This window comes from Rhincodon typus, chromosome 17, assembly GCF_021869965.1.
Source record: "Rhincodon typus isolate 14 chromosome 17, sRhiTyp1.1, whole genome shotgun sequence".
NCBI classification, from domain to species: domain Eukaryota; kingdom Metazoa; phylum Chordata; class Chondrichthyes; order Orectolobiformes; family Rhincodontidae; genus Rhincodon; species Rhincodon typus.
In genome coordinates, this window is record NC_063348.1 from 330,285 (window position 1) to 351,275 (window position 20,991).

General features: G+C 45.2%; 1 protein-coding gene across 1 annotated transcript in view; it reads right to left on the reverse strand.

Annotated features, from left to right (window-relative positions):
- The window catches only part of pex16 (peroxisomal biogenesis factor 16), a 23,925-nt gene extending 4,962 nt beyond the window's left edge, over positions 1-18,963 (reverse strand). The window contains exons 1-5 of the mRNA XM_048607231.1: positions 18,835-18,963; positions 4,791-4,900; positions 4,210-4,302; positions 867-1,016; positions 320-392 (exon numbers count right to left, since the gene is read on the reverse strand). Coding sequence (XP_048463188.1) covers positions 320-392; positions 867-1,016; positions 4,210-4,302; positions 4,791-4,900; positions 18,835-18,947 — 539 coding nt within the window. The 5' untranslated portion in view covers positions 18,948-18,963. The remainder of the gene's footprint in view (positions 1-319; positions 393-866; positions 1,017-4,209; positions 4,303-4,790; positions 4,901-18,834) is intronic.
- Positions 18,964-20,991: the final 2,028 nt, after the last annotated feature.

A 20,991-nucleotide genomic window follows, 5' to 3' on the forward strand; every position in this document is an offset into this window, starting at 1 on the left:
TGGTGTCAGTATAACTCTGATCCTGGTTAACAGGTCTGTGTGTTGGTCTCAGTATAACTCTGATCCTAGTTAAGAGGTCTGTGTGCTGGTGTCAGTATGACTCTGATCCTGGTTAACAGGTCTGTGTTGGGAGTCCGTATAACTCTGATCCTAGTTAACAGGTCTGTGTGCTGGTGTCAGTATAACTCTGATCCTGGTTAACAAGTCTGTGTGTTGGTGTCTATATAACTCTGATCCTGGGTCACAGTTCAGTGCATTATACTTCATTTCCACTCACGCAGTTTGCATGTGGACTTTATATCATGTGTCTGCGACTCACCTTGCAATATCCACAATGCCAGAAAGGAGCCATGGCTTCCAGGATTTCTGTCCCCATATTCCTAATGCCAGCACTGGGAGCTTGGGATAAGGAAAGTATCTCATTCTGGCTTGTTTATACTCACGTCTGGGAGAAGCGAGGAATGGCCTGTTCATATGTGAACATGACGAGTATGAAATGCCTTTTCCTGTGACTATGTAACAGATTTGGGAGGCTGAATGGCTTCTATCTTTTCTGGTGTTACAGGATTGAGGAGCTGAATGGCCTCTGGCCCTCCCTGTATAACAAGCTTGGGGTGTTGAACTGCCTCCTCCTACCCCTACATAAATATAGAGTAGATGAATAACCTCCACCTGTTCTTTAGTAACAGACTCAAGTTTCTGAATGGCCACCTCCTGTTCCTGTGCCCTAGGAATTGTTCCTGTATAAAGATCGAGGGATTTAATGACCTCCTCCCATTCCTATGCAATTACTGAGAAGCTGAAGGCACTGCAGTGTAAACACGGCAAGGTTGAACAGCCTTCAGGCTCTTTATAGTGTAGGATACAGTGCACCAGTGGGCGGGTGATGTACAGTGACTCGGCCAGAATCTCCTGCTGGGTGAGGATGGTTGGAGGGTGCTGAATTCCTGCCTGTGAGCTCCATTGTCTCTGTTCCTCTTGAGGACTGCCCCAGCGACGGAGCTGCAAGACTGGAGCTGAAAGAACAATTTCAAGGTTACCATTTCCAGTAGAGTCCACACAAACATCTCTAACAGTAATTGCCAAAGGGTGAGTGACACTCAGGCAGACAGAGGAGACAATCTCCAGAGGTACAGTCTGCACAGAAAACCAGAAAGCTCCAGGTGTTCTGAAATGTTTATTTGCTGCACTGACTCCCTGATAAGGCAGCGCTAGCTCAGTAGTTGTTGACAGCGTGGAGGATGGTCTCAGGCTACAATCTGATATTGATTAACTGGTAAATTGGGCAGAGCAATAGCTGATGGAATTTAATCCTGGTAAGTGTGAGGTGATGCATTTTGGAAAGTCTAATAAGGGAAGGATTTACAAAATGATTTGTAGGTCCCTAAGGAGTACTGAGGAACAAAGGCACCTTGGTGCATAAGCCCATAGATCCTCGAAGGTGTCAACACAACAGGGTGGTGAAGAAGGCATTCAGAATGCTTGCCTTCATTAGCCAGGGTGCAAAGTATTGCTACAACTTTATTACACATTGGGTAGGCCACAGATGGAATAGTGGGTGTGGTATTGGTCGCCACACTATCGGAAGAACATGATTGCACGAAGAGGGTGCAGAAGAGACTCACCAGGATGTTGCCCGGGATGGAAAGTTTCAGTTACAAGGAGAGACTGGATAGGCAGGGTTTGTTTTCCCTGGAGCAGAAGATGTTGAGGGAGACCCTGAATGAGGTGTACAAAATTATGGGAGGCATAGACAAGTTAGATCCTGAGAACTTTTTTTCTCCATGGCAGATGTGTCTAAGACCAGGGGGTATAAGTTTAAGGTGAGGAGTAGACAGTTTAGAGGGGATCTGGGGAAAGATATTTTAACCCAGGGGGTAGTAGAAATATGGAACGAGCTGCTTGAGAGTGTGGTGGAGGCAGGTACTCTCACAACATTTAAGAAGCAAGTGGACAAGCACTTAAAATGTCAGGGCATTGTAGGCAATAGACGAAGTGCAGGTAAAGGGGATTTGTATAGTTTGGTATTTGTTGGTCGGCAGAGGTGTGGTGGGCCGAATGGCCTGTTTCTCTGCTGTATGACTCTATCATCTCATGAGAGGGGGCAGTCCTGGACTTAATTTTAGGTAACAAAGCTGGGCAGGTGATTGAAGTGAAGTGGTTGAGAGCATTTTGCAGACAGTTGATCATAACTCCGTCAGATTTAAGATTGTTATGGAAACATGAGGAAGGATAGGCTTGAAATCAAAATTCTCAAACAGGTGAAGGCTGGTTTTAATAAAATCAGATATGATTTGGTCAGAGTAGACTGGGAGCAGATACTTTTAAATAAAAGTCTCAGAATAGTGGGATGTATTTCAGAAGGAAATATGGAGAGTGCAACATGTTCCAAAAGGGTGGGACCAGTAAATCCTGCAAACCGTGTGATCCTAGACCCACAGTAATGTGATTGACTCTCAACTGCCCTTTGAAGCAAGCCATTCAGTTTTACCAATCGCTCACCACCACCTTCTCAAGGGCAACTAGGGACGGACAATAAATGCTGGTCTGTAAGGGGGGAAGGATTCATGTTTGAATAACTTGATTGAGTTTTTTGAAGAGGTGACCAGGTATGTGAATGAGGATAATGCTTTTGATATCATCTACTGGGACTTCAGCAAGGTGTTTAATAAGGTCCTGCATGGGAGAGCCCATGGGATCCAAGGAAATTTGGCAAACTGGATCCACAATTGGTTGAATGGCAAGAAGCAGAGGGTGATGATTGAGGGGTATTTATCCAACTGGAAGTCTGAGTCCAGTGGAGTCACACAGGGATCAGTGTTGGTGTTTCATTGTTTGTGGTTTATATAAATGATTTAGGCTTGAATGTAGGAAATTTGGTCAATAAATTCAGAGACAGTTCAAAAGTTGGCAAGTGATAAATGATGAGAAGGATAATCTTAGACTTACAAGAGGACATAGATGAGCTGGTCAGATGCACTGATCAGCGTCAAATGGGATTCAATCTGGATAAATATGAGGTGATGCACATGAGGACAAACAAGGCAAGGAATTACATGATGAATGATCAGACACTGGGAAGCACCAAGGATCAGAGGGACCTTGGTGGATCTGGATTGGTGAATAAAATGGTTAAGAAGGCATATAGGATACTTGTCTTTACTAGTTGAGGCATAGAATTTATGAGCAAGGAGGTTATGCTGGAACTGCATAAAATATTGGTTAGGCCACAGATAGAGTACTGTGTGCAGTTCTGGACTCCACATTTTTAGGAAGGATGTGATAGCACTGGACAGAGTGCAGAGTAGATTTACGAGCTTGTTTCCTGGGCTGGAGGGTTTCAGTTACGAAGAGAGGTTGGACAGACTGGGGTTGTTTTCCTAACAGCAGAGGAGACGGAGCTGGGACATGATTGAGATGTATAAAATTATGAGGGGCATAGATAGGGTAGACAGGAAAAAACTTCATGGGGGGGATCAATGACCAGGGACCATAGATTGAAGGTAAGGGACAGAGGTTTAGAGGAGAGAGAAAAGAGAATTCCTCCAGGGGCTGGTGGGAATCTGGAACTCACTGCTTATAAGGGCAGTAGCTGCAGAAACCCTAACATTTGAAAAGTATTTAGATTTTCACTTGTGATGCCAAAGCATGTAAGGCTTCAGGCCAATTGCTGGAAAATGGGATTAGAATGGTTTTGACCAATCCAGAAGCAATGGGCCAAAGGACCTTTTACTGTGCTGTAGACCTCCATGGCTTCGTCAGTACTGACCCTCCGACAGTGCAGCGCTCCCTCAGCACTGACCCTCCGACAGTGCGGCACTCCCTCAGTACTGACCCTCTGACAATGTGGCGCTCCCTCAGTGCTGACCCTCTGACAATGCGGCGCTCTCTCAGCACTGACCTTCCGACAGTGCAGCAGTCCCTCAGTATGGACCACCCGACAGTGCAGAATTCCCTCAGTACTGACCTTCCAACAGTGCAGCGTTCCCTCAGTGCTGTGTCTTAGTAAGAAACCGATTGTCAGGTCATGTTCCTTGAGTGGGAAGTGGAACTGATGGCAATGATCCTTGCATCTGAGAGTTGGCATAATCAGCCAGGACTGGATTTCAATGAGTAACAGTGCACCAGATCGAATGCAGACACACACACACACACACACACACAGACACACACACACTCTCTAGGAGCTGGAAAAGACGAGTCACTCACTACTGTTGAGTGTCCTTACTACTCTCTTCGAACGCTGTCCGATGAAGGTAGTAGACGTAGACTGTAAGGATACCTCGGCCTCTGTCACACTGTCTGTGAAATAAGAGTGTGATGAAATTTTGTTAAGTCCAACAATGCAGGAGGGCAGGGTGAGGAGGGAGCTGGCTGAGAGGAAGAGCTGGTTGAGGTGGAGGGAAGCTAGTTGAGGGGTGGAGTTCTGTGAGTGGGGAGCTGGGTCAGGAGGGAGTTGAGGTTACAGAATGCATGAGAGATGGGGACATAGCAGTGGAGTGAGGGGATGAGAGGACATGACAGGAAATATCTTAGGATCAGGAAGTTTTGCAGTGGGGAAATAGGGACGGGTGCTTGGGAAGGTTGTTGGGAGAGCAGCAACAGGAAGGGGGCAGATAGTGTGGAGTGCAGTGCCACAGGAGGAGCACGGGGCAAAAGATTTCAGAGGGAGCTTGTGGCCCGTGGAAGTGAGTAGGGATTGTGGGGTCGGTGAGCTTGCTTGTCTGTCTCCCTCATTATTTCCCCAGTATTTCCATGTTCTTCTGAACAGCTAGGGGCTGCTCTCTCACCTTCACTGCTGCTCCTGTGTAGATGTCTCTCTCTGTCCAGTGGCGTAATGGGGGGAGAAGTCTGGATTCCAGCCTTATACCAGTGCAGCAGCAGGATCCTTAGGGTTGCTCTGAGAGAGAGAGAGAAAAAGGAGTCCTCTTGTCAGGAGATCAGTCACTAAAAATGCAGGTCCATCAAGCAATGTACAGAGATTTCTGGCTCAGAGAGACGGCAGGCAATGTTAGGTTAGGGTAGCCTGGCCGGGAACCAGAAAGTGTGGGATTGGGCAGCAAATGGAATTTGGGTGTAGATGATGTCCTGCGTTTCTTTTTGGTAATGGCTCTGCACAATCAACTAATATGTGAACTGAATGATTCTTCAAAATCTGGTATGGGTATCAAGTGTGCTGGTTTGGTTACATGTTAAGAATTTTACATGTGATATTTTACATAACTGCACTATGCCTTTATGAAGTTCAGGCTATGTTAAATACCCATGTATGATGCCAGTGTTTTCTGTACTGCCATACAAATTTCATGTGCCGTTATGACTCACTGAAATAGTGCACTGGAAATCAAGCTGTGCTATTCCTTGTGGTTGTCACAAAAGTCAAAGATTATAAACAAAGATTCCCCAATATACCTGCTTTTCAGACCCAGGTTGACAGAAAGCACAAACCAGGTTTATAGAAACCCATCAAAATCTACAATTCATTACAAGTAACTCTAGCTACAGGCGAAAGTTTATGAACCATTGGCATATAACAGTGATAATTAAACCTCTAATCTCCTTATAAACTCTCCTTTTACACACACAGATAGACAGACAGGTAAAAACATGGGTTATGGACAGAGGGAAAAAGCAGATAAACAGTTCAGTGGTTCCCGTTCAAAAGGTTTGTTAATATGATTCTTATCCTGGTCAGGATGCTGCTTCTGAGTCATCCTTCTCTGGATGCTCCACTGGTTTGCAATTTGCCCAGGGTGGCTGGTTCATTTATGAGAAGATTTCTGACCGAAAAATTAAAAGTCACAAATGACAGCACTCGCTGAAGGAAACACAAACTGTTTTCTTCAGGATTAAAGTGACTTCCTGCAGGGAACTGAGAGCATACTCTGGCTGGTGGAAACCTGTTGGCTTCTCTCTATCTTGTTCCCAGCCCCAACTTACCTAAGAACTAGTCAGACGGTTGTTGGCAGACAGAAGGATTTCACTATTGATAACTGGCCACTAGTCCATAGGCAATGAACACCTCGGTGCCAACCAAATTTCCAATAGTACACAAGCCCTCGACTCCAGTTTGTCTGCAAACACTGATGTAATCCACAGCTGTCAGCCTAATGAGTACCCAGCCTTGCAGGGAATGTATGAAGAGAGGAAGGGTGCGCTGAGGGACCTGCAAATCATCAGGTCCCGAGGTGCATACATGAAGTTGTGGATCTACTTCCTCGAGGACTTGAAACGCTGCTCCCCTTTTCTATATTCTGAAAAGGCAGTGAGGGCGGGGGCAACAGCTCCTTGTGTTGCTAGCTATGACAGGTCGCTCATCTTGGATCAGGATAGTATAAAAGCCCAGACCTCAGGCTATTACACGGCTCTCTTCTCTCCAGATCCATCGAACAAGGATGCTCACCAAATTCTATGGGAGGACCTGCCACAGGCTGGCCCGGGGGATGCCAGGATGCTCAACACCCAGTCACTTCAGAGGAGCCAACTGGCTCCCTCACCCGACTCTCAAGGGACGACCCAGGATTGGATGGGCTGACCATGGAGTTCCACAGGGCATTCTGAGACATTCTGGGGAGTGACTATGCAGTCCTGGAGTAATGTTTTGCTGCTGGAGAGCTATCCCTATCTTGGCACAGACATCATCCTGCTGACAAAGGGGCACCTTCATTTACTTAAGAACAAGCATCCGGTCACCCTCCTCCACATGGATTACAAAATCCTCACCAGGGTGTGGTCATCTCACTAGGCACTCATGTTGGATCACATTTTCTCCACTGACCACTTCAACACAGTCCAGGGCTGGAGGATCCATGACAATGTCCATCTGGTCCGGGACCTGATCCACCTTACTGGTCTGTCAATCACCTTCCTGTCAAACAATTAGGCAGCATGGAAACAGACCCTTTAGTCCACATGCCAACCATAATCCCAAACAAAACTAGTCCCACCTACCTGCGCTTGGCCCATATCCCTCCAAACATTCGATATTTGTGTACTGATCCAAATGACTTTTAAGTGTAACTGTATCCACATCCACCACTTCCTCTGGAAGTTCATTCCACATACGAACCACTCTCTGTGTAAAAAATTTGCCCCTCCCATCTTTTTAAATCTTTTTTCATCTGCCTAAAAGAGCAGACAACTTCAAAACGAAGAACAAAGAACAAAGAACAAAACAGCACAGGAATAGGCCCTTCAGCCCTCGAAGCCTTTGCCAACACATTTTGCCCTTCCATACTAAAACTGTCTTCACTTATGGGATCCATATCTCTCTATTCCCCTCCTATACATGTATTTGTCCAGTTGCTTCTTGAATGCTGCTATTCTGTCAGCTTCCACCACCACCTCTGGCAGTGCGTTCTAGGCACTCACCACCCTTTGTGTGAAAAACCTGTCTCGCACATCTCTTTTAAACTTTCCCTATTGCACCTTGAACCTGTGTACCCTCGTAATTGACCCCTCCACCCTAGGAAAAAGTCTCATACTTTCCATGCTATCCACACCATTCATAATCTTATAAACTTCTGTCTGACAGCCCCTCAACCTCCTGTGTTCCAGTGAAACAAACCCAGTCTACATAAGAACATAAGAACTAGGAGCAGGAGTAGGCCATCTGGCCCTTCGAGCCTACCCCGCCATTTAATAAGATCATGGCTGGTCTTTGAGACTCAGCTCCACTTACCCACCCACTCACCATAACCCTTAATTCCTTTACCTTTCAAAAATTTATCTAGCCTTGCCTTAAAAACATTTAGTGAGTTAGCTTCAACCACTTCACTGGGCAGGGAATTCCACAGATTCACAACCCTTTGGGTGAAGAAGTTCTTCCTGACCTCAGTCCTACATCCGCTTCCTTTTATTTTGAGGCGATGCCCTCTAGTCCTAGTTTCACCTGCTAGCGGAAACAACCTCCCTGCCTCCACTTTATCTATTCCCTTCATAATCTTATACGTTTCTATAAGATCTCCCCTCATTCTTCTGAATTCCAATGAGTATAATCCCAGTCTACTCAGTCTCTCCTCATAATCCAACCCTCTCAACTCTGGAATCAACCGAGTGAATCTCCTCTGCACCCCCACCAATGCTAGTATATCTCTTCTCAATTAAGGAGACCAAAACTGCACACAGTACTCCAGGTGTGGCCTCACCAGGACCCTATACAGCTGCAGCATAGCCTCCCTGTTTTTAAACTCCATCCCTCGAGCAATGGCAGACAAAATTCCATTTGCCTTTTTAATCACCTGCTGCACCTGCAATCCCACCTTCAGTGATTCATGCACAAGGACACCCAAGACCCTCTGCACAGCAGCGTGCTGCAATTTTTTACCGTTTAAAACATAGTCCATTTTGCTGTTATTCCTACCAAAATGGACGACCTCACACTTACCAACATTGTACTCCATCTGCCAGACCTTTGCCCACTCATTTAGACTATCTATATCCCTCTGCAGACTTTCAGTGTCTTCTGCACACTTTGCTCTACCACTCACCTTAGTCTATCCAACCTTTCTTCACAACTAAAATCTCCCATACCAGGCAACATCCTGGTATACCTTTTCTGTACCCTCTCCAAAGCATCCACATCCTTCTGCTAGTATGATGGCCAGAACTGTATGCAATATTCCAAGTGTGGCTTAATTAAAGTTCTATAAAGTTGCAGCATAACTCATATATCCTTATTCTCAATGCCCCTTCCAATGAAGGCAAGTATGTCATAAGCCTTTTTTACAACCTTATCTACCTGCACTACTATCTTTCTCCCCTCACCATAAAAATATGCCCCCTTGTCTTGAAATCCCCCACCCTAAGGGAAAGATACCTACCATTCACCTTATCTACACCCCTCTTTAAAGGTCAGCTTCAACCTCGTACGCTCCAGTGAAAAACATCCCAGTCTATCCAGCCTCTGCTTACGTCTCAAACCCTCCACTCCCAGCAACATCCTGGTTCATCTTTTCTGAAGATAGTAGGAACTGCCGATGCTGGAGAATCTGAGATAACAAGGTGTTCATCCAGCTCTACACCTTGTTATCTCATCTTTTCTGAACCCTTTCTGGTTAACTAACATACTTCCTCTAACAGGGCGACCAGAACTGGACACGGTACTCCAGAAGAGGCCTCACCAACACCATGTACAACCTTAAGAAGATGTCCCAACTCCTATACTCAAAGGTCTGGGCAATGAAGGCAAGTGTGCTAAACCACCGCAAAGTATTATACAGGAGACAGGATCTCAGTGTAATAACCATTGCAGTGTACTGTACAGGGGACAGGATCTCAGTGTAATAACCACAGCACTGTACTGTACAGGGGACAGAATCTCAGTGTAATAACCACAGCAGAGTATTATACAGGGGACAGGATCTCAGTGTAATAACCACTGCAGTATACTGTACAGGAGACAGGATCTCAATGGAATAAGCATTGTCCATCAAGCAGGAGAAGGGGTTTGTCAGGATGGATCACAAGGATCTACTCAGGACTCTGCAAACATCCAGGTACAGGATGCGGTTCATCACTCGGATCTGACTTCTATACACCTTGCAGAGTGTCTGATTAAAATTAACAGGTCTCTTCCCTTTGGGAGAGGAGCGCGTCCAGGCTGCCCCTTGTCCGTATTCCCTGTGCGTCTTGCAGGGATGGTTGTTGGGATTACCTCTGCATGGGCCGGATGCAGGGGGTAGATCATTCAGTTTACGCCAAAGAAGTACACCTGATGTTCACCGACCCAGCTGATGTGCAAGTGCCAGATGGTGTACTTGGCCACCTTTTTCGCCAGGAAAAACTTCAAATTTTCCAGACTCCTGGGTCAAATTTTCCAGATTCCTGGTTGGTCATGGCGAGGCGATTCCCATGCTGAAGGAGTTATGGAGGGGTGGGGGCGTTCAGCTAGAGCAAAAGAACAAAAGGGAAGTACAGCACAGGAACAGGCCCTTCAGCCCTCTAAGCCTGTGCTGGTCATCATGCGCTAACTAATCTAAAAAACAAACTTTCCGCCCTTATTCGGTCCATATCCCTCTATTCCCTCCCTATTCAACTAACCATCCAGATACCTCCTGAATGTCGCCAATGTGCCTACTTCCACCACCTCCTCTGGCAGTGCATTCAGGCTCCTACCACTGTCTACGTGAAAAACTTCCCTCGCACATATCCTTTAAATTTTCCCCCTCTAACCTTGAACCTATGCCACCTTGTAATTGAAACTTCAACCCTGGGAAAAAGCCTCTGACTATCCACCCTATCTATGCCTGTCATAATTTTGTAGACCTTGTATCAGGTCTCCTCTTAGCTGCCGTCTTTCCAGTGAAAACAGTCCTAGTCTTTTTAACTGTTCCTCATAGTCAATGCCCCAGAAACCACGCAACATCCTGGTGAACCTTCTCTGCACTCTCTCTAAAGCTTCTACATCCTTCTGGTAACGTGGTGACCAAAACTGCACACATTACTCCGAAGAAGGGTTTTATTTCGCTTCAACAGGTTATGCCAACTCTTCGCCTCCAAGTCCCAGCCGATGAAGGCAAGCATGCCATATGCCTTCTTAATCACTTTGGCCACCTGTGTTGCCCTTGTAGGGAACTGTGGACCTGAATGCCCAGACCCATCTGAATGTTAGTGTTCCTAAGGCTTCTGCCATTTACATTATAATTCACACCTAAATTTGATTCTCCAAAAGGCATTACCTTGCATTTGTCTGGTCAAACTCCATATGCCATTTCTGTGCCCAAGTTGCCAATTTATCTATATCCTGTTGTATCCTTTCATAATCGTCAGCACTATCAGCAACTCCACCAATCTTCGTGTCATCTGCAAACTTACTAATCAGACCACCCGCATTTTCCTCTACATCATTTATATATACTACAAACAACACAGGACCTAACACAGATCCCTGTGGAACACTACTAGTTACCGGTCTCCATTCTGAAAAACACCCTTCCACCGCTACCCTCTGTCTTCTATGACCAAGCCAGTTTTGTATCCATCTAGCCAGCCCACCCCGAATCCCGTGTGATTTTAGTTTTTGTACCAATCTGCCAAATGTCTTACTAAAGTCCATATAAATGATATCCACAGCCCATTCCTCATCAATTATCTTTATTAACTCTTCAAAAAATTCAATTAGTTTGTGAGACATGGCCTTTCCCGTACAAAACCATGTTGCCTGTCATTAACTAGTCCATTTTCTTCCAAATGCGCATATATCTTGTCCCTCAGTATCTTCTCCAAGAGCTTCCCCACCACAGACGTCAGGTTCACCAGCCAATATTTTCCCGGATTATCCCTGCTTCCTTTCTTAAACAAGGGAACAATATTGGCTAATCTCCAGTCCTCTGGAACTTTGCCTGTGGTCAAAAAGAATGTGAAGATATCTGCTAATGCCCCAGCTATTTCATAGAATCACAGAATCCCTAGTGTGGAAATAGGCCATTCGGCCCGACAAGTCCACACTGCCCCTCTGAAGAGCATCCCACCCAGACCCATTCCCCTAATTTCCCATGTCCAACACGCTCCCCTCCCCCCCCCACCAAACCTAAATATCCCTGGGCACTATGGGCAATTTAGCATGGACAATCCACCTACCCTGCATGTCTTTGGACTGTGGGAGGAAACCGGAGCACCTGGAGGAAACATGGGTAGACATGGGGAGAATGAGCAAACTCCACACAGACAGTCGCCTGAGGCTGGAACTGAACCTGGGTCCCTGGCGCTGTGAGGCAGCAGTATTAACCACTGAGCCACCGTGCTGCTCATTTCTTCCACTGCCTCTCCTAGAAACCAGGCATAGATCCCATCTGGTCCTGGGGACTTGTCTACCTTATTGCAATTTAGGATACCCAAAACTTCCCCCTTTAATATATTAACATTCTCTAGAGTATTCACACACTCATCCCTGACCGCAACATTAGCGTCATGTCCTTCTCCTCGGTGAATACCAATACACTTATTAAGGATCTCTCCCACTTCCTGTGGCTCCACGTATAACTTCCCTCCTTTGTCTTTGAGTGGATCTACTCTTTCCCTTGCTACCCTTTTTCTTCTAATATCTCCATAAAAAGTACTACCCAACTCCTCTATCTGGGGGTATAACTCAGCCTAGCTGAATAATCCCAACCAGTGAATTGGCAGGAGCTGGAGGTCACAGTCTTTGCTTGCCTAGGCCGTTGGATAGGACTGCACCGAATGCTATCACACGGGAGCTGGCTGCTGATAATAAACCAAATGGTGGCCTCCATGCTGTGGTACTGACTGGTCCCTTTGAGCCCTCCTCCTGGTATTATCACAAAAATCCAGAGGATGTTGGCTCATTTCTTCTGGGACAAGATGATGTGCTGGGTTGTGGCATATTCTCCCCATTGAGGAGGGTGGTCAGTCACTTTGTGCCACCACATCCCGGTGGCGGCTTCCTACGTTTGGACCCTGCAGCAATACCTTTACATCAAACATCCCCCAGATGCTGCACCCTGGCAATGTATTGCTTTTGCCAGGGGTGCAACCTCAATGGTGACACATGGCTCCTGTTCATGGACCGTGAGGGTCTTCAGGTCTCCCTCTGGATGCCAGGACCCTGATCAATGTCTGGAATATGGTCGACTCACGGTGGGTCTTCCTACCGTCGGGAGTAGTGGCTATCTTCAGAGAGCCGTTGCTCAGGAATTCGCACCTCCACCATTGCAGTTTTGAGTGGCGGTGGAGGGGAGGGCTGTAGCTGTAGGGGTGATCAGAATCAGAACATGCTGGGTGGCAGGGCCTGGGCTGGGTATTTCTACAGGAATTGACAAATAGGGCAGCAGTGGACTTCAAGCTTGTGGCCAATGCCATCCATCACCTGAAATCATGGACATGGGGTGGGGATGGGCATTGCCACACAAGTCCCTTATAATTGCAGACTGCAACACTCAGCCCAACTATTTATTTTGTGGCGTTATGGAGTCCGTGGATCATATTGGCTTTTAGTGTTTGCATCCCCTTTTTAGTTATTTGAAAAATCTTTTGTTGTATTTTTGGTTGCACTTCAGCCCTACCGTCCTGATCGTGGGCATTTGGTGCGGGCAGAGCAGAGGTGATAGTGCGCTGGAAATTGAGCCCCACTAGTCATGATAAAAATTATGGATTTTAAAATTAGTACACAAAATTCCCCAATTTACCTGTTTTTTTACACCTTGGTTGACAAAGCACAGACAAAGTTTCTGTATTTAACAAGAATGACTATTTATTACAATTAATTAGACTTAAGCTACTGATAAACATTTAAAAAACCACTGGCACAAGTTAAAACTCCAACCCCTTATAAACTCCCCCTCACACACACAAAGACAGGTGTACAGATAGGGGAGGGGTGTTAAAAAAACTAATGGAAAGACAGGAAAAGCTAGGAAATCTGGCCCGGCCATTTCCCCAAATTCTGGCATCTTTGTCTATGTGCCTTAGAAACCAACTCATCTGCAGGCATAATAGCTTTCTTTACAGTGTACTAGTCCTGAGAAACCTCCTCTAATAGTGAAGTATAAATTTTCCGTGTATTACCTCTCAACTTACTCTGCACAAGCAATGCCCAGTCTTCTTTTGCCCTATTCATTTATCTAGCCATTTTCTAACATGACATGAAGAACGCCTTCCCATCCTTTTCCTCAAATTTTGGTAGGGCCTTTGCAAATGCAAATATAAACATTTCCTTAGTGGACTTCACGTTATGATTCAGACTCTCCTCGCTGTATCAGCATCTGATGTCTCCTGGTTCAATGAAATCATTTTAAGCTTATACTAATGTTTTTTCTTTTCGCTTTCCCTCTGCAATACTAATACAAGTTTTCTCATCTCCACTCTATTCCTTTCCATCGTCGTCTCCCTTTCCTCATTTTCCTTTGCCCCTTCCTTTTTGTTTTATCCCATCTCCTTTCTCTCTTCATGCTCAAGCTGCATTCCCTGTAACTGAACTTCACTTTATTCCAATGTTTCACTCCCATGAGTACCAAATCCAAAGATGTACAGGTTAGGTGGATTGGCCGTGGGAAATGCAAGAGAGTTACAGGGATATGGTAGGGGGGTGAGTCTGGGTGGGATGCTCTTCAGTGGGTCAGTGTGGACTCGATCGGTTGAATGGCCTCCTCCCAAACTGTAGGAATTCAATGATTCTATAAGTACCTGGTCTGTCCTGTCATTCCTCTGAACCCAAGTGTTGTGCTAGTACCTCAATTATTTCTGTTTTCCTAGCTCTGCCAAGCAAAGATACTTCCAGATTACACATTAATTCAAACAGCCTGGCCTATGTAAGTTGCCTTAAGACAAGTTGTGACAACTCAGCTACCTTTAGGAAATCTTTTGCTATTTCTAACACCATGTCTTAAATGCAGTACAGAATTTTCCTTCACTGTGTTATTTATGAATACCACACCCAGATCCTTGTTGCGGCTGTTTCAAATCAATCCTGGACGAGCCCCCAAACTCTAAGGCCCACCCTTATAAACAGACAAAAAAAGGAAGGAAAAAAACTGGGAAGACAGTTCAATGCTCTATGTCCACAGAGTTCATTGAGATGAATCTTTTTGCTTGCTGCTCCATGATCTTCCTTCTCCACATACTTTCATTTGCCTGCATGAGGCACAGGGTAGCTGATTCGCACTTAGAAACCTCTGACTTACTGGTTAACTGATGAGGGAAAAATAAACTTGCTTGCATCAAGCTTGAGTGGCTATTACTACGAGAAAGGAAAGCTCCTTCCCTCTCAGAGATCTGATGGCTGCACGCTGACATATCAGAATTCAAAGGTGTTAACAACTTTTAATATAACTCCATAAATCATGTCTATTAATCCATTAATCCACTAATTCGTGGTTATAATACTAACTGCAGGTTTCCATGTACTAGCCAGCCCCCATTCAAACTAATTCAGGGGTTCGCTACCATATCAGGTTACAACCACTTCAATTTGCGGTTACATCCCACTTGAAAGTGCAGTCATGCATAACGCGCTATGTAAACAACCCCATTTAAACAAGACTGACATTCCATTCAGAGGTGCAGTCAGGCGTGACAGCTAACAAAACTGCACAGACACTACGGGATGGAACCTTTTTGCACCCCCACACCAAAAACAGTGTTATTTGATATTAAAATCCAACTGAATAGCTGCTATTACCAAGTCGTTTATCTTCTCCCTCCAGCTAGAGTAACTCCAAATATCAGTCAAAGGTGATAATTGGATAGCCCTGCAGACTTTTCCTGTATATTATGTAGCCAGGTACTTGTCCCAAGTTTTTATTCAACATGTATATAAAACTTTACCCCACTAATAAAACTAACAAACGTTATGCAGTATATGTAAGCAACCTTTAACCTACTAATAAAACTAATGGCGCCATGTCCAGACCCGCGCGACCTTGAATGAATGAATGAAACAATGAAACTGACAGGACTACTACAACAGGTGTGACCATGAAACCGAATGAATGAATGAATGAATGATAGTAAATAGAACCACAGACAATCAAAACTGTTGGGAACTCAGACTTTTATTTAAAAAGCATAAGATGCCTTTTCCTAACTTTAAAATTCTAACCTTGAAAATAACAAGACTAACACCTTTTGAATTATGCAAGGACACTCTAATCTCATTAAAATAACCATTAACACTCAACAATAACCGGTAACATTTAGCACATGTTTAAACCATCTCCGATTTCCTGCAAAACAGTTTTTGTACAATGTCTACTGCTTAATACTCAAGAATTAGAATGTTAATGTCTGCTTGAATTCTGTATAAAATGCCTGCTTTTGAGCTATGACAGGGGATTCTATTTCGCCTTACACCGTACTGCTGTGAATGTACAATAAAGAGGCTATTTTTGCCACTCACTGATCCTGGTCGTCTGGTTCTTTGAACGCAATCTCACAACGCTCAAAATTCATACTCACACGGTGGTCAGCTGCCTCAGAGCCAATCAAATCACAGTGGCAGGCAGAGAGCCTTTAACTTCAATAATGGCACAGACCAATTAGCTAATCGTTGCTGGTTGAATTGGGCGGGGGGGCGCAATCTGTATGTGAAGCCACAGAACATTGCTAAGTGCTAAATGAGTACTTCACATCTGTCTTTACTCAGGAGGAGGATGATGCAAGTACAGAATTCAAGAAGATGGACTATGAAGTTCTTGAGCAGATTGATCGAAGAAGCATGGAGGTTTTGGAGGATTTAGAAGTAGACAAATCTAGGTTTGAACAACTTATTTCCTAGGCCGCTGTGAGACATGGGGAGGAAATAAAAGGGGCCCTGGTCCAAATTTTCAAGTTGTTTCTTGGGGGAGGTGCCAGATAACTAGAGGACAACTAATGTGGTTCCACTTTACAAGAAAGTTGGTAGAGAACCAGGGACCTATAGACCATTAAGTTTAACATCAGTAGTAGGGAAAGTCATGGAGAAAATACTGAAGAAGAAATTTAATCTTCATTTAGAGAGACATGGTTTGATCAAGGATAGTCAGAATGGCTTTGTCAGAGGGAGGTCATGCCTAACAAATCTGGTGGAACCTTTCGAGGAGGTGACCAAGTGTTTGGATGAGGGTAGGGTAGTTGATGTAGCTTAGACGGATTTCAGCAAGGTCTTTGACAAGATCCCAAATGGGAAACTGATAAAGAAGGTAAAAGCATATAGGTCCACAGTAACTTGGCAAGTTGGATCTAAAATTGGCTTAGAGAGGAGACAAAAAGTGGTGGTAGAAAGCAGTTTGAGAGACTGGAGCCCAGTGTATAGCGGCATACCACAGGGTTCAGTGCTGGGTCGCTTATTGTTTATGATATGCATAAATAATGTCAATAAGAATGTGGGAAGGATGATTAGTTGGTTTGTTAATGACACAAAGATTGACTGGGTGGTTGACAGTGTGGAGGAAGGTATCAGGTTACAGAAGGATATAAATGGATTGGTCAGATGAGCAGAACAGTGGCAGATGGAATTTAAACCTCCATGTGTGAGGTGATGCATATTGGAAGAAGGAACAAAATAAGGGAATACCTGATGAGTGACAAGACACTAGGAAACTGAGAGGAACAGAGGGATCTTGAGGGGATTATCCACAGACCCTTGAAAGTGGCAGGACAGGGTAATATGGGGTTGTTAAGATGGCATGTGAGACACTGTACTTTATAGTTGAGGCATTGATTACAAGAGCAGGATGGTTGCATTAAAGCTGTACAGAACTTTGGTTAGACCACAGCTGGAGTACTGTGTGCAGTTCTGGTCACTACACTATAGGAAGGATGTGATTGCACTGGACGGGGTGCAAAAGAGATTCACCAGGATGTTGCCTGGGATGGAGCATTTCAGCTACAGAGAGAGGCTGGATGTTCTCTTTAGAGAAGAAAAGGTTGAGGGGAGACTGGATTGAGGTGTATAAGATTGAGGGGAATGGACAGGGTGAAGAGATAGTAATGGTTACCCTTAGTTGAAGGGTCAATAACAAGGGGATATAATTTTCAAGTTAATGGTTTCGAGGGGATCTGAGGAAAGGTTTTTTCATCCAGAGAGTGGTGGGGTCTGGAATGCACTGCTTGGGAGGGTAGTTGAGATGGAAAACCTCAGAACCTTTAAAAAGTGCTTGGATAAGCACCTGAAATGTCATCACATTAAAGACTATGGGCCTAGTGCAGCAAAGTAGGACTAATGTAGGTAGTGGTATATTTTTGATGGTAGAGACATGATGGGCCAAAGGGCGTCTTCATTACTGAATGATCATATGATTTGATTGAAATCATAGGAGGTCTGGACAGAGTAGAACGGGAGAAACATTCCTGGTCAGAAAAGGATTGAAAACCAGAGGTCACAGACTTAAAGTGCTTTGCAAAAGAAGCAAATGCAAGGTGAGAAAAATTGTTTTTTCACAGTCAATCATTAGAGTCTGAAATGCACTACCTGGTAACGTGATGGAGGCTGACATTCTCTTTGAGATGTGGCCGTACAGTCACTCTAAGGGTCTGCACATGCCAAGTAGCATGCTGACACATTCACTTCCAGTTTCCTCAGCCACTGCCACATACAAACATTGATACATGTTCAATTGAGACATTCAAGAGGGCATTGGATGACTAATTAATTCAGAACAACATGCATGTTTATGGGGTACAAGCAAGAAATTACCAGCAAGTCAAAATGCTCAGAATTGATGCAGACACAATGGACTGAATGGCCTCCTTCTATACCATAACAACTCTGACCCTCTGAGCTCAAATATTTGCTACGACTGAATATAAAACATCAACTAAGCAACTGCTGTTTCATTTGAAAACCACACAGAAGGACTGTAGAACTTTGCCATCTTTCTTTTGTACCAGACATTCCCTTTTAACTTTGCACCTATGTATATGCTTGATGACACATCTCCATAATTTCTCTCAGGGCTGGCAGACAATAAAATTCCCCTTCCTTGTACTCAAAATAACCTTATAACTGGCTGTTGAAGAGCGGTAACTGACATCAAGTAACTACATTTTCATTAGCGAGGTACAACTTGCGCTGAAAAGAAGATCAAATCTCTGGGGCAGTCAATTAAGGAAGGTAATATTTGGGAGGGGGTTCCCTTTCTTCACCTGATCAGGTTGAGGGGGAGAACACTGCGTGTGGGAAAGAGTGCATGAGGCAGAAGGAGCAGGAGCACATGGGAACTGAGTGCTGGGATGGGACCTGTTCAGAGCAGCATGCTAGGTCATGGAGGCAAAAGGGCCAGGAGATCAACCACGGCTGGTCCAGCAATGTGCCAGTCTTATATACAGAAGTGTTGGAAAATGAGCTGGCAGTAGGGACAGCAGACAAGGAACGAGTGAATTTCAGTGCTGTACACTTACTTAGCTAACTGGATGAGGATAATCACCAGCCATCGACACTTCTCGCCCCAAAACTTGGCCGAGCACATCTCAGTGAAAACCTCCAAATGTTCCAAAACTGTCAACCACGTCATCAACCGCTGTTGAGTGCCAGACTGGGGCGAAAAAAGCAGCAGTGAGTGTACATAAACACAGCCCCTGAATATCTTTCAGTGCAGACACAGACATACACAGTCCCTGAACACCCATCAGTGCAGACACAGACACAGTCCCTGTCCCTGAACACCAGACAGTGCAGACACAGTCCCTGTCCCTGAACACCAGTCAGTGCAACCACAGATACAGTCAGGACTCCTGAACAACAGTCGGCTACAGACACAGACACACACACAGTCCCTGAAAGCCAGTCAATGCAGACACAGATATAGTCCCTGAACACCAGTCAGTGCAGACAGAGACAGAATCCCTGAAAACCAGTCAGTGCAGACACAGATACAGTCACAGCCAGTGAACACCCATCAGTGCAGACACAATCTCTGTCCCTGAACACGAGTCAGTGCAGACACAGACGCAATCCCTGTCCCTGAACACCAGGCATCTCGAGGAGCCGGTGGTGAGAGTGGGAGCCGACAGCCTGAGGCAGCTTGAGGCAGCAGCAGGACAAGGAATAGGGTTCCTCTGGTGGTGGCAGGAGCAGTCTGCAAGGTGGTGAGATCAACAGCCCGGTCCAGTGGCAGGGGCAAGGTCGAGCCCTTTTGAGGAGTATGAGCCCAGCTTGTCCAGGCACTTATGGACTGTGGTGTTGAACTGTTAACTTTGTTTTCTCTAATTTTCTGCTTTGCACCAAGATTCTATAGCTAGGTATCTTTGTACCTAAGATGGTGCCATAAGTGGTGACTTGTAAACTTTTCATTTTACTCATATGAATATGTGACAATAAACCTATTTCAAATTCCATTCTTTGGCTGGGAGTCCTCTCTCCACTACACAGACCCTATCACCTGTCTCCGACACTTGTGCCCTTCCTTCTTGCCTTTTCCCTGCAATTACCTCTTCAATGAGAAATGGTGACATGACATACCCACCTTCATTTCTCTGCTTCCTTCCCCAACTCTAACTTCTTTTCCTCTGAACACGTTGTTCTCTCAAGGACAAGCCCTATCTTGGTCTCCAACCTGCTGACTAGGGTGATGCTGTTGTGGTCAGATGTGTCAATCTCTACCTGGCTGAGGCTGAGCACCAACTCTCAGACATTTCCTCCTATTCCCCCCACCCCGACAACCATGACCCCACCATTGAACATCAAACTGTTGTTTCCAGGACTGTGACTGACTTCATCTCCTCTGCAGATCTCCCCACTACAGTTTCCACAGAGCCCACTTCTACCACCTTCCCAAAATCCATAAATGAGATTGCCCTAGAAGACCCATCGTTTCAGCCTGTTCCTGTCTCACTGAACTCATTTCTTCTCAACCTGACTTGATTCAGTTCCCCTTGTTCAGTCTCTACCCTCTTACACATTTCTGATCCTACTGGGAATTTACATCAGTTCCACAGTTTCTGATTTTCTGGCTCTAGCCACCTCTTCACACCCATCCCCATCAAGATAATCTGAAAGCTCTCTGTTTCTTCCTTAAAAAGAGGCCTGATCAGTCCCCATCCACCACCATCCTCCTTCACCTAACTGAGCTCATTTTCACCTTGAACAATGTCTCATTTAACTCATCTCACTTTCTCCCAAAGGACAGCATCCAAAGCCATTGTTATCCACATGGGTCTCTTTGTGCGCTATGCGTTGTTGCCATGCACTCGCAACTCTTTCTCCAATGCATTGATGATGTCACTGGTGCCACCTGCTGCCCTCTTTCAGATTTGAAAACATTCATCAGTATTGCTTTTAATTTCCACCCTACTCTCACCTTCATTTGATCCATATTAGGCTTTTTCCTTCCCTTCCTTGATCTGAGGATAGGCTGTCAACCAATATTGGTTACAAACACGCCGACTCCCATTATTACTGTGGTTACACTCCCGCACACCCTGTTTCCTGCAAGGTCACCATTCTGTTCTCCCAACCTGTCTGTTGCAAATGATCTGAAGATGTCACTTTCCACTGGGGTGCCTCTGACATTATCTCCTTTTCTTTCAGCCAAGAACTTCCCTCCATTGTGGTCGGTA